At 37.4% G+C, this 14,114-nt stretch overlaps 1 protein-coding gene across 1 annotated transcript in view; it reads left to right on the top strand.

Annotated features, from left to right (window-relative positions):
• Positions 1–14,114, top strand: part of F13A1 (coagulation factor XIII A chain) — a 101,091-nt gene that overhangs the window by 58,387 nt on the left and 28,590 nt on the right. The window contains exons 7-9 of the mRNA XM_026715054.2: positions 1,678–1,852; positions 7,996–8,134; positions 13,144–13,247. Coding sequence (XP_026570839.1) covers positions 1,678–1,852; positions 7,996–8,134; positions 13,144–13,247 — 418 coding nt within the window. The remainder of the gene's footprint in view (positions 1–1,677; positions 1,853–7,995; positions 8,135–13,143; positions 13,248–14,114) is intronic.

Raw genomic sequence — 14,114 nt, 5'->3', positions numbered from 1 at the left:
ACAAAACAAAACAGAAGGAGAAATGTTTCCCCTTTTACAGATGTCCTCGGCATGAGCGACATTGAGCTGGCCATACCCATCCTAGCCACGGTCCCCCACACCCAGGTCAAACACAACCCTGATGTGGCCCTCAACGAAATTGAGTTTGACACAGACGTGGCATTCAACAAGTTCTGACCAGTTCTGGAGAACCGGTAGCAGAAATTTTGAGTAGTTTGGAGAACCGATAAATACCACCTTTGACTGGAGATTTTACAGTATCCTTCCTCTGCCATGCCCATCAAGCCATGCCCACAGAACCAGTAGTAAAAAAAAAATGAATCCCACCACTAGTTTGACACCCCTGGTCTATGTGCTTGAAACATCAACCAGAACAATCATTAGTATGTACCCACAGTCACTCGTCAGAGTTGAATGTGACTTTGTTATCCCATTTCCAGACCAACAGCCTCCAAGCACTGAGACATTATTTCCCCACCATAATTGAAGATAAACAGTTGAGTACTTTCAATGTTCTAATTATACTGGATCCCACATTGACGAACAGCCTCCTCTAGGTATTTCATGTAAATGTTAACAGAAGAGGCAAGACTGTCAAACCCTGAGACAGCTTGCAACTTGGAGATTGTTTCAGATTTGTCCTCTAGACAGCCATCATTACTTACTGGAACTGGCTACGGGGAAAGGAAAAGAACTGCAACACTTCTGATCCCATATTCTGTAGCAAGTCTAGAAAAATATGATCACTGATTGTCTCAAAAGCCATTGTGTGGTCAAGAAGAACCAGGACTACTCCCATATTAGTTCCACCAGAATTCAGCAACATGTATGATAAACAATGTCTCTATACTATGGCCCAGCTTGCAACTTGACTGAAACAACTCCAAACTATCTGTTTCTCCAGGATTCTCGAACCTTAATCCAAACAGCTTCTCCTTGGCCTCATCCCCAAAGAAAAAGCCGGAAGTTGGTTAAAAATTATTCAGATCCATTATTGGATCGAGCAGTAGTTTTTTAAAAGAGGGGACACAGTACTGCTTCATCTCTGAATTTACTATTTTGTGGATCTGACTGCTTGTTATCTCCTAGGAAATCTTAACAAACCAGGGGAATAGATCTCATAAGCAGGTGACTGAACTAACAATTCTGAGGATCCTACCCATGTTCTCAGGAATCAAACACTTGCTAGGTTACAAACTAAGCTAACTCAGAAATACCTGCCAAATCAGAGTGTAATGCAGATTTGCCTTTAAGAGCTAATAAGAGAATCAGTTGAACAAAATGTTTTGTTGAGTAGCCATTCTTTATTTCTCCAGAAAAATATGGAATGTTTTGTAGTTGCATAATACTTAATGTTTTAAGACTAAGTTTTCTTTCAGATTCAGTTGTCAAGCATCTATTTTTAGTTGTTGGGTCAGTTCAATCTCTCTCACCATTATTAGACACCCTTCTCTACTTCCAACATCAAAATAAACATGTAATCTAACTTTCCTGTTTGCATCAAAATGTTAATCTTTGTATCTTCTTTGTTTTCTTAAGATAATTATTCTAACATTACTCTAACATTAATATTACTCTAATATTTTACAGTAACTTACAATTGGCAAAGGTTATATATGTTTGGTCTGTATGGAGATTAACATCAGCAATGACTCAATTTATTCATTTATTCTTCAGATCAATTCTCAAGATGATAATGGTGTGATTACTGGGTCCTGGGACAACATTTATGAATATGGAGTACCACCATCATCCTGGACAGGAAGTGTAGACATTCTATTGGAGTATTATAGTACTAAGGAGCCAGTGCGATATGGGCAGTGCTGGGTCTTTGCTGGCGTTTTCAACACATGTGAGTATGAGACAAAATGTGCAACAAAGAATGATATTATTAATACACTGATATCCTTTCCAAAGAAGAGATTCCCTCCCCCAGCACTTTTTGATATTTAATGTTATTAATATGCATGTAGCACCAAGAGTACAATTAATCTCTGTTTAAAATATAACAATTAAGATTTATATAGAACAGAGCCGAGGACCTGATATCTTCTAGATGTTGCTGAACTGTAACTTCTGGCAGCTTTAGAAATATACCAGCGATGAGGGATGATGAAAGTCATAATTCAGTAGGTTTTACAAGTTCCTTATACCTGTTAAAAATTAATTTACTTAATATACATTGTACTACTGGAATTGTAGTGCACACTAAGCTTGGATTAACCAAAACAAAAAACAAAAAAAAACCTGGCTTATTTCTACTTTTCTTCTCTCCCAATAGCTTGTTCTATTGTACATGTCTTCATTCCTACATATCAGGCAAAGAAGTGTATTTTCCCATGTTTCCTAAGTTACTTCAACAAAAGTACATTGTATGCTTTATTAATTGTTTGATCTCTGCTCAAATATGTATCAATAAATGCTTACCCTTTTAGACTTACAAAAAGCCCCTTAAACAATTAAAAGTCCAGCAGGAAAACATTTCTTTACAATTTTTCTAAATACAGAGTAAGCGTATTTTATAAGCTAGAAATTATGTAGGGAACTCTCACACAGGACAGAGAATGGAACTTTGACATGCAGCTAGCAGTAGCAATAGCACTTAGACTTATATACCACTTCACAGTGCTTTCCAGCCTTCTCTAAACAGTTTACAGAGTCAGCATATTGCCCCCAACAATCTGGGTCCTCATTTTACCGACTTTGGAAGGATGGAAGGCTGAGTCAACCTTGAGCCTGGTGAGATTCGAACTGCCAAATTGCAGGCAGCCAGCAGGCAGGCAGAAGTAGCCTGCAGTGCTGAATTCTAACCATGCGTCACCACAGCTCTTAATTTTTTTTGCAGGTGCATCTTTTGCAAGATTTGGTGGCCAGACATGTTCATAATCTTGGTATTCCCACAGATACTCAGCTCTTAAGTCAACTAGAATTTTTAAATTGCACTAATTGCCAAACGGTTACTGGTAAAAAAAAAAGATGTTGATATTAAATTTTGCCCACCAAACATTTGGCTATAAGTAACGTCTTTCAGTGCAGATGCCCTTGTAGCAGTTATCAGCTTAGTTGCCACTAAGTTGTACCAATTTAAAATCCAGGATATATTTCAAGGATGAAGGTGTAAAGCACAGTATGTGGAATAATCAAAATAGAATGTACGAAGACCTAATTCGCTGCCATGAAAACTGTTTTTTCTTGACACTAGCCATAATGGTACAAAGACATTCTTTGCTACCCAGACATCATCTGCATTTCCAGCAAGAGCTTAGAGTCAATCAATCAATCAGAATAGAGCTGGAAGGGACCTTGGAGGTCTTCTAGTCCAGCCCCCTACTCAAGCGGGAGACCATGTACCATTTCAGACAAGTGACTGTTCAGTCTCTTTTTAAAAACCTCCAGTGATGAAGCATGCATTACTTATGACGGCAAGCTGTTCCACTGGTAAATTGTTCAGTCTATTAGAAAATTTCTCCTTCATTCCAGGTTGCTTCCGTCTTTGAACTGTGGCCATGTTTTTTTAGGGGAAGGCCAACTTCATCCAACCCCCTTGAACTTTAAGCCCCAAGTCTAATTTAGATTTACTAATGTGGCTTTGTCTGGGTTTTAATTTCTGTTTGTTCTCCCTGGTTAAACATGTTATTGAATTATGCAATATCCAACAACTGCTTTCTGGGAGTGGGTGGCATCAGCTTAATCTTGGCACCTTATTCCAAAGCTTGCAATGTCAACAGATGAGGTGTTAAACAATGTCTCAGTTCTATCTATTAGACATAATCTGATGGGAAGAACTAATTGCCAATCCAACACTGACCAGGGAATGATCTGTTTATGATAATGAAACTGCACTGAGTTCCTGTACTTTAAAAGTGTTGGCTTCACCTGAAGCCTCACCTTGATTAAAAAAAAAAGTCAGATACTAGTTGGGACAGATAGCGGGTATTAAATTCTGAGATGCCTTTCAGTCTGCAAACTTGAGTCAGCATGAATATTGAAAATACCATGATAAGGAAACTTTCTCCTCCCCCACAAATACCCATAGATAATATGCATGCCAATAAATAACAGGATGAACAATACACCGGCAGTGCGTTTATACTGTCCTAGCCACGCAAATGCAGCTTACGGTCAAAACTGACAGTATATTAGAGGTGAAATTCTACAGATCGTGGATCACATCATCTTTCCACTCTCCAATCTGCAGACAGAATAGGTTCTTGGCAAAAAATGCCCAAATAGCATTTTCTTCAAATAGTAAATCCTGGATAATATTTTTTTTTTACCATCAACTAACTTGCCACTGAAGAAGAGGACCTTTGGGTTAGAGCAGGGGTGGGAAAATGTGGCCCTTTTATGACTTGTGGACTTTAACTCCCAGAATTCCTGAGCCTTCATGGGAGTTCTGGGAGTTGAAGTCCACAAGTCATAAAGAGGCCATCATTCCCCATCTCTGGGTTAGAGAACCTCTTTCACTTTAACATGTACTTCCTACGTTAGACTTCAACCTGTGAAGGATGGAAGTCAGCTAGTGGCTGCCCTCTTTCCATGTTAATGTCTGTGTGTGTAGCTGTCTTCCCCTTCTACTTATTACTTTAGTATATTCTCACGAGTGTCTTAAAATCTGGAAAACGACATATTTGGTAACATAAATGCATTCCAGTTAATAATTGTTCAGGAAATGAGAACTGCAAAAGTTCATGTCAAAATGTAGACAAAAGTCATTTTTATTTTATCACTGTTTTACTAGGAAACATGGTATTCATGTTCAGTGCCTCACTCAGTTGTAAACTTACCTCATTGAATATTATAAACAAAATCTAAGAGAGAATGACTTCATTAAGGCCAGCTAGCAAGCTAGCTAAAATATTAGCCGATTACCTTCCTCAAAATTAAATCTAGTACTCCAGTACTCACAAAAGATTATAAAGATGTAACTACCTACCTTGGCTATGGGTCATATACCTTGGCATTTCCCACCAAAAGGAAGTGTGGTGTTCTACCTACCATATTGTGCTAGGCAAAGAAGGATTTCCATAATTTTTTTTTTTGGTAGCAATTCCATATTCTGGAGTTTCTTTAAGCAGGATCAATTTGGAGTACCAGGGTGTTATAAGGAGAGGAGCAATTTGCATCCATAGTCTAGGACAAGAGGGTGACATGATAGCAGTGTTCCAGTATTTGAGGGATTGCCACAAAGAAGAGAAGGTCAACTTATTTTCCAAAGGACCAGAACGCAAGCCAAGAAACAATGGATGGAAACTAATCAAGGAGAGAAGCAACCTGGAATTAAGGAGAAACTTCCTAAGAGTGAGAACAATTAACCAGTGGAACAGCTTGGAACAGCTTCCCAGAAGTTCTGGGTCTTAATCTCTGGAGGTTTTTAAGAAGAGATTGAACAGCCAATTGTTTGAAATAGTATAGGGTCTCCTGCTTGAGTGGGGGGTTGGATTAGAAGATCTCAAAGGTACCTACCAGCTCTATTCTGAATTTGAATTTGAATCTATTGAAATCTTACCCGCTGAATAACATAGGAGTAAACTACTGATTCTAAAATTCAGAAAGTAAAATCTGGAAATCTTTGTCTTTGTTTTTGTAAAGTGATACAAGACCTAATGTGAAGATGTTGGGATGTACATTTTTGTATATGTATATATATTTTCTCATGTGGAAGATACATATAGTAAAAAAAACATTTTGTTTTTATCTCAGTTGGCAGAATTCCAGCCTGCATATATATATATATTGCATTATATTCTTGCCAATATTCATTGATGTTGCCAGATATCTATATATAGATATATATAACTAATGTGCCCTCCCCTGTAGTTGCATATGAAAACTAATCTATAATACTCTAATAATCCTCTGCATTGAAATTGTGCAATTGTCAAATGAAGAATTAGTTCATTTAATTCAGTGGGGAGACATCCACTCCCATTGACATCCTCAACAGATTTGCATAAATATTTTTAGATAACAATCCAACCATGTATTCAAATATGGATTTTAAACAGTTTTAAGTTTCTTAAAACAGTCCTACTCTGGTTCTATATGAAGCGTTTTAGAAAGTAAGAAAAGAAGATACAAATCACTTTGTTACGTCTGGAAGAAAAATTGCTTTGTCTTAAATAATCCTTTCCTACCTGTTGCCGCTTACATATATTGGATTCAGTGCGCGTTTGCAGCCAGCATTTTCATTGGCTGGGAAAGACTGCTATAGAATATATTCATCTTTCCATTTCCACAGAACAGGAACTTCAAGAAATGAAGCATGTAAACCTACCAAATAAAAAGGCCACGATTCTTACCTCTTTCCCATTGTTAGGCACTCAGCCTAAGAGAAAGCAAATACTTTGAACAGATAGACAGAAAGTTGAAAACATAGAAGCTGAAGGCATGTAACATGAAGGTAGAAAATAGAAAAGTATAAACTTTATATAAGCAGGTGACGCCCATTTGTTTTTGTGCTGTCCAGATGTGTTATGTCCACAAATTCCAAAGTTCTCAATCAACCATGATCGATACTAAATGGGAATTCTGAAAATTGTGGTCACAATGCATCTGAGGAAGATCAGGTTAGATAGCCAATCCTACATCAGTTAGTTCTGGTTTAAGTTTTCAGTTCTTTAAGGCTTCTAACATTTTCCCAGTTCAATTATTTAGCTTTCCAAGGTTACCATATTGAAAAATTGGGGACAGTCATCTATTAAATATGCTAAAGCATCCCAAAAAAGAAAGAGCAAAGCTATTAATCTTGAACTTGTCAGTTGAATTATTTCCAATGAGCCCTGAGGGCTTGTGTGCTTGAAGTGTTGGAAGGCATTTGTATTAAGCATAATCAATAAGTGCATGGGCTAGTAGATGTATCCAGGTAATTTGTCATCAAACCGTTAAAATAAATGTGCAGTGTTACTCTCACTGTAGCCATCATAGGCTACAAAAGATGAATTACTGCAGGGTTGTCAAAAGCAAATCTCAGTGGTCTTAGCAGGCTTTTTAAGGAGCCCCAGTGTGGTTTCGGGTTCTCTATCACACTCCTTAGTGTGGCAGCTATCCCGTTTCCCTTTAAATTAGTAATAGGTCATATCTGTTAGCCAGTTAAGGACGGCTAACGTGCTATCTTTTTCACCCCTCAAGACGTAGATGCAGTTGACAATTAAAACAAAAATATTACATGCAAACGAAATGGATGCTTTGGAAATATAATTGAGGGCTCCTAATTCCTGCTAGCAGAGCTCTGGAAAGAAGATTGCCTGAAACTTTATGTCTCCTGCCAATTACTTTATACAAGTACAAAGCTGGGTAACTGACTTACTCCACTGGCTTCCTTATAAACCAACAAAGAGAACACTAAAGAAGAGACTCTCAAATGCAGTACAGATTCCTCTGGGACCAGCCAAGCCTTAGATACCTAAATTAGTCCCAAGTCTAGCACTGCTAATAAGGACATAATACACATTGCTTTGAGCACCATTTTTGGGTGAAAAGCGCAGTTCAAACAACAGTCCTTGCATATCGACATGTATGGTATTATAGAGATAGTGAGGTGGACTACATCAGATAATAAATTAATGATTTCTGCTAGCTGTCCTAGTTCTTTTTTTTTCCCTTCCTTCATTCAATCATATCCAATTCTCAGAGTCTACCTGGAGAAATTCTTGCCATTTTCTTGGCAAGGTTTTTCAGAAGTGGTTTGCCACTGTCTGCTTCCTCGGGCTGAGAGAAAGTAATTGGCCCAAGGTCAGCCAGCTGGCTTGGACTGGAATTTACAATCTCCTGCTTTCTAGCCTGATGCCTTAACCACTGCACCAAACTGGCTTTAGTATTAATGTGAATATTGCACTATAGTTCCAGAAACTGGTTGAGAAGTATTGAGTTGTCCCAAAACTACTTGTAGGGTACCATGTTGGGAAATTGGAACAGATTTTATATATATATATCTTCAGCTTAACCTGTAATGTCATATTGTTTTAAAACACTTGTTCTTTTTTATTTATACAGTTTTGAGGTGCCTAGGAATTCCTGGACGGGTCATCACTAACTATTCTTCAGCTCATGATAATAATGCCAACTTACAGATGGATGTGTTTGTGGATGAACATGGAAAGGTGGATTCCAAACTCACAAGAGATTCAATCTGGTATATTTGCTGGAGAATTGCAGTTGATTTTTGTCATAGTTATGTGACCACATTAGTTTTCTGTCTTATACAGTGAGGGACATGTTGCTGCTATGACCATTGGAAGTGGATGTTCATTGATAACTAGAGGGGTGCTGGGAGAAGACAACAATACAGACAGCAGTAGGATGATTTAGAACTAACATGTAACAAATGACTACACCAGAGACTATTCATCAGCTCACTGTCACACAGTTCTAAGTCCAAAATTATACGGACAGCTGTAATGATTCCATCTTATGTGTTACATATCGGAGTATAGCGGAATGAACCTGTTGTACATTTGAGGCTCCCTATTGATGCAGCTTTTGAAGATGCTGCTGTATGAGATGGATTGTGTATAGCAGAGCTCAGTCTGATGTGAAACTCCGAGGATTCTGATTTAACTTCCACAAATATTCTGGCACTCCTTGATGGTGCCTGTTGAACCATCTTGTCCACAAGAGTGCCTTAATCAAGAGCAGAGGTCTTTTCTGGTGTGTTTGTCAAAGTCCCTGGTGTTTCTCTCTCACTCAGAATAGAAGTCAGAAACCATAGCTTCTAATTCTGAGCTTTGTAGGAGTTTCCCTGTCATTAATAAACAAACCATGTAAGGTCACACTTTGCTTAGCAGGCAAGAAGAAGCAGCTGAGTTGCAAATACTAGGAAACCTGCCCTTTCACAGAAATTCTGGCTTACTACAATACACAGATACAGCAACTCTCTCTCACAGTGTCAGTAACATTGTGAATATTTTAAATGGTTATTTCAAAGCTCAGTTACTGTGCTTATGATATTCTTTTTTATGTTGTTTGTTTAGTCTCTGTGTTTTAGTGTGGTCCTTTGGCCATTACTCTAATCAGAGAGGAGAAAGCCAGGGCGATTTTGTCTGCCCGAACCTACTGTACAGAGAGCATAAAATGGAAAACAAATGAATAGTAATATAAGTTACTATTTATCATTTGTATGGTTCTCATTTTAATAGTAGCTCCCAAAGGAAAGGAGATAGGAGTAAAATATGCATTCGGCACATGAATATGTTGTTGGGGGCGGGGCAGCCCTTACTCACTTCCCCTATTCTGTTATTGTTCTGCTTATTTATCATGTTAGAGGCTGCCCATAATCAAGTTTTCCTGGCAGCTCATAAAAGGAATGGAATTGAAAAAAATACACCCATTAAATTATATCTCACCATAAAGCACATGGGCGCTGCATAAAAACAAACAGCAACAATTTCAAACTGGAATAGATGGAAATGGTTGGTCTTAACTTGGTGTTGCAATAAGATTAATAAGATAGGTGCCAGATTAGCCTCTCTCAAAAGTTAATTAATAGCCAGGGTCCCACCATTGAGAAAACGGTCTCCTTCCTTCCTTTCTCCAATTATTTACTTTGTTGTTGCATTTACAGTCCCTTTTCTTTCCCACTGGTATAAAGCTTACTAATAGCTTATTCCCTGCTGCAACCAATATGTAGTTCCTTCCCAAATCTGCAGGGTTCAGAGCCATGTCATGTACTACTTCTGGTCATTTCCTATAAGTCACAGGAGACAAAAGCTTGCTGAAGCTCCACCTTGAGGTATCTTTCATATTTTCATGTATTTCTTCATTCAGGGAACTTATTCCATGACATGGGGGGGGTGGGTTTCCCCCCTAAGTCCATTCCACTCTAAAAGGAAATGAATGCTGCAAATCTACATCAGCTAAGCAAAAGCTCCATAGTGTTTTAAATCGCATTCTCCCTATGCTGCCTTCTGAGGGCTTGATTACTTTTTGAACTTTCCCTTTAATCTCATCTCTTCATGGTATATTTATTGCTACATGATGCACATAACCTCTGGGGGCAAGTATTAATTTAACTTATGGTGGGAGCTTTTTTCGATTTTCTCCTCTGGGTCCCTTTTCTTCATTTACTTTGCTTTCTATCTTCAATGGAAAGCTTGCTTTAAATTGTTTTGCAGCATGATGTTGATGGGTTGTTAATAGTTTTCTATATCTGGAACCAGTTCTTTAAAACAATCTTAAACATTTGTTAAAGAATGTGTATCAAACAATATATTTTAGATTTCACAGAAATATCTTTTTACTATTAAAATATTTATTGTATGTATATTAAAATGTCTTTGCATAGATGGAAGTAATCTATAATCATTCATATAAATATTTTAAAATCTCATTTGGGATTTTAAGTCAGATCAATCTTTGCCATAATGTTTTTTATGTCAGGATTAAGCTTCCTAAAATCTTCCATATGTTTTAGTCTAAAATTCTCACAATCTCTGTATTGTTCTGAACTTCATAATCTAAGACATCTGAAGGATAATAGATTGCCCAATTCTAAGCTACATTATTAAACATGGTGAATGATTTGGTCATTATTATTAGTTTTTTTTAGTTAATAAACAATAATTCAATTTTTGTTTAGAGTAGAGTAGAGTAGAGTAGAGTAGAATAGAATAGAATAGAATAGAATAGAATAGAATAGAATAGAATAGAATAGAATAGAATAGAATAGAATAGAATTCTTTATTGACCAAGTATGATCGGACACACAAGTCTCTTGCATAAACTCATAATGTACATATAAACAGCAAATAATAGGTTGAAGATTAGGCAATTTATCTGATTTTTCTCACATTTTTGATGAAATCTACAGTTATGAGCAGGAAAATGATATCAAAATGTTGAGGGTGGAAAATAAGAACAGGAAATCATTCCTAGATCTACAAAATAGGAACAACAGAATTGTGTTGATCATTAAAGTCAAAGGACTGTGCAATTCAACCCTGAGTTACATATATTCTTTTTTTACTGGAACATGTTTATAGGTTCACACCTCTAGGCAATTTTTTCCATTAGCCATCATCAGCAAGGCTCTATGAGAATAATTCAGCATCACACCATTCCCAGCTATGATTTTAAATAAAATAGTTTGCATCATTTTCTTTGGATAAATCCTTTTTTTCCTTGGCATCTTGCTTTGTTCAGTTCTCTGACTGACAACTTTCTGTCTTATCACTGCTTTCATTTCTATTTTGAAATGCCTCGTTAGTCAAGAGTCAGATTTCTTGCTGTTCTCCTTTCTTCCTCTGCCCATTATTAATTAAATAGTCTCAGTTTAACAAACTTTATATTTGCTGAAATATTGCTACTTACAATTACTTCAATAATCTAATTAGCTTTTTATATACTGGCAGGGAATATTTTTTTAAACAGGAAATAGCTGCATTTCCCCCTCCTGTGGTATTCTGTCATAGCTCAAACATTTCTTGAAGCTCATCTTGCAGCTTTTTCTCAACATGGTTATACTCTTTCTGTTACGCTAATAAACCGATGGAAAGCCATTTATAAGGCCGCCGTCTCTCTTTTCCTATGAAATATTCTGAGCAAATCAGAAACGCATTGAGCTAGAGTGGTGTTTCTCTTAAAAATTAACCAACGGACAAAGAGGGAAAGCCAAAATTGAAAGGCAGACAGAAGCATCTGCAAAAGAAAAGAAAAAAAATGTTGCAGCCCAGCTGCAGCTTCACAACTTTTTCAGCCCTCCCTGATCAGGGCTAGGCTGACCCCTCGATTTCAGCTTTTGAAGGGGGTTCCAAGTTGCATCTGAAAGTTCCAGATTCAAATCCCAGCAGTTCCTCTCAATGTCTGAACTTCAGCACTTCAAAGAACCTTTTGACACTCTGTTCAAGGGCCAATTCTCCTCGTTATTTTAATCCGCAGTAGTTGTGTGCAGGTCGGGAAGAAGCTTTAAAGTTTGGGAAGAGGCATGGCTCATGCAGCAGGCCTTCCTTAAACTAACACAAAGGGATATGATACCTAGGTTGTATCAGGCGGCTCACTGGGTAGTCTCTCAATTCATATCTTATTTATTGAGCAAGCTATTTTTAAAATATGATTTGCTGTTACAGAGTTGGAAGAAATAATGCTTTCCCCTACTAGTGTATTCCTTCTTTACTAATGCTTCCCTTCTTCTTAAAAACCGAATACACACAGTTTATTGAGGTGAAACTTCCTATGTCTTCCTGATAAGGGATCTCTCCCTTTTCTTTGTGTATGAGAATCAAAGCATTTGGGCAACGATAGTAAAATAATGCACTGAGTTCCCCTAACTTGGCAATATTATGGACTTCAATTCCCAGAATTCCTCAGCCAGCTATGCTGGCTGGTGAACTCTGGGAGCTGAAGTGTATAAGTCTTAAAGTTGCCAGGTTTGGAGACCCCTATACTAGAAGCTTAATTGTTAAGAAGTGGTGCACAACTGGAGACTACCAACACTCCCAGTGAATAACATTAATCCTCACTTAGGACATTGTTTGGAGAAATAGTATAAAAATTCTTCCTGCAACCCAAGTGAAGGCAGACAATTGATTCAATATGCTCTAGCATAGTCTTGCTTAACATGAGATATACCAGAACTGCTGGGACTATAATTTTAAGAATTCCTAACCAGCATGGGGAAGAGTGCCCTAGATGTTTTACGTGGCTATCATATACTGAAATAGTCACATGCCAAGATTTGTTAGTAAGTGGAAGATGAAATTTATCTTTAATGGAATCGCCGTATCAGCAAACCAGTACTAAGCAGCATTGTTTCAAGGAACCAAATCTCCACCTATGGAAGGGAGGGGAAAAAAACCCACAAACAAACCTGAAAGTCAGGTCACAAGAACTTTATGAAATTAATGAAAAATGAGTTCAGAAAGATTTTGTCATTCTTTTGGGAGTGTCATAGATAGATAGATGATATAGGGAGGGAGGGAGAAGGAGAGGGAGAGGGAGAGGGAGTAATCTTTATAAGAGAGGTCTTCAAACTTGGCAACTTTAAGACTTGTGGACTTCAACTCCCAGAATTCTCCAGCCAGCTAGCTGGCTGGAGAATTCTGGGAGTTGAAGTCCACAAGTCTTAAAGTTGTCAAATTTGGGGACCCCTGCTTTATAAGAACATCTGGAGTCCAGAATAATCCTTTGTTGTTATTTTCTTATGTACAGGAACTATCATTGCTGGAATGAAGCTTGGATGTCTCGACCTGACCTTCCTGTTGGTTTTGGTGGCTGGCAAGCTGTAGATAGCACCCCTCAAGAAAACAGTGATGGTAAGCCTCTCGTCTCCTTTCCTTTTTTCTAATTTGGATTTACCAACCCTGGTAAGATCACCATATCTCTGACTTCTTTATAAATAGTATATCAGTTATTGGTTTAATATTTACTCTTAAATGTGGTAGGTCCTTTTCATTTTTTTTCATTGTCATTTCAGATATATCCATACCTATATCTTGTTTAGCATCATTCAAAAAAAAAATATTCCATTTCCTTGTTGGCGTGGCTTTTGTTTGAGATTGTGGGTGGAGTAACTCTCTTGTAGATAAACCTGGGATAAATGCTGCAACTGACTACCTGCGTGCACATTCCTTATTTCTTGGTGCTTTAAGGGACATCACTGATGGATAAATTGAAAATGTGTAGTATCTTTTAAGTAAATGTTCAGATTATTCGAGTATGAAGCAAATCTTGAAAGCAAGTGTATAGTTGATGTAGAACAATATTAGATCTAAACAATAAATGGACCCTGTATTAGCTGAAATAAGTTCCCTATAAAATCAGGGAGCTAAATCTCCCAGATTCTAACAGAAATAAAATCTGCTAATTTAACAATTCAGCTACATGCCTGGATTTGCTTAACCTACCAGTCTGTGATGTATGAACGAGGCAGATATGTTTAACTTCTGAGATTATAGATGTCTAAGAAATAAATTTTGAAGCAAAGGGATAAATCGGTCTTCACACCTCTCATGAGACATATATTAGCAACAGTGTTTTTGGTTAGATTTGATTAGGTTATTTTCAATTGGATTTATGTAAGTTTTTTAAAAAAGTTGCTTGTTACGGACATCTAAATTAAGGATAGGCCAGGTCTCAACTATGAGAAAAACTATATGGGCTTATTTAGAACTGAAGTCAAG

Source organism: Pseudonaja textilis, chromosome 3, assembly GCF_049901715.1.
Source record: "Pseudonaja textilis isolate UNSWEBS1 chromosome 3, rPseTex1.2, whole genome shotgun sequence".
Taxonomy (NCBI): domain Eukaryota; kingdom Metazoa; phylum Chordata; class Lepidosauria; order Squamata; family Elapidae; genus Pseudonaja; species Pseudonaja textilis.
This window is presented reverse-complemented; position numbering and strand designations above follow the sequence as displayed.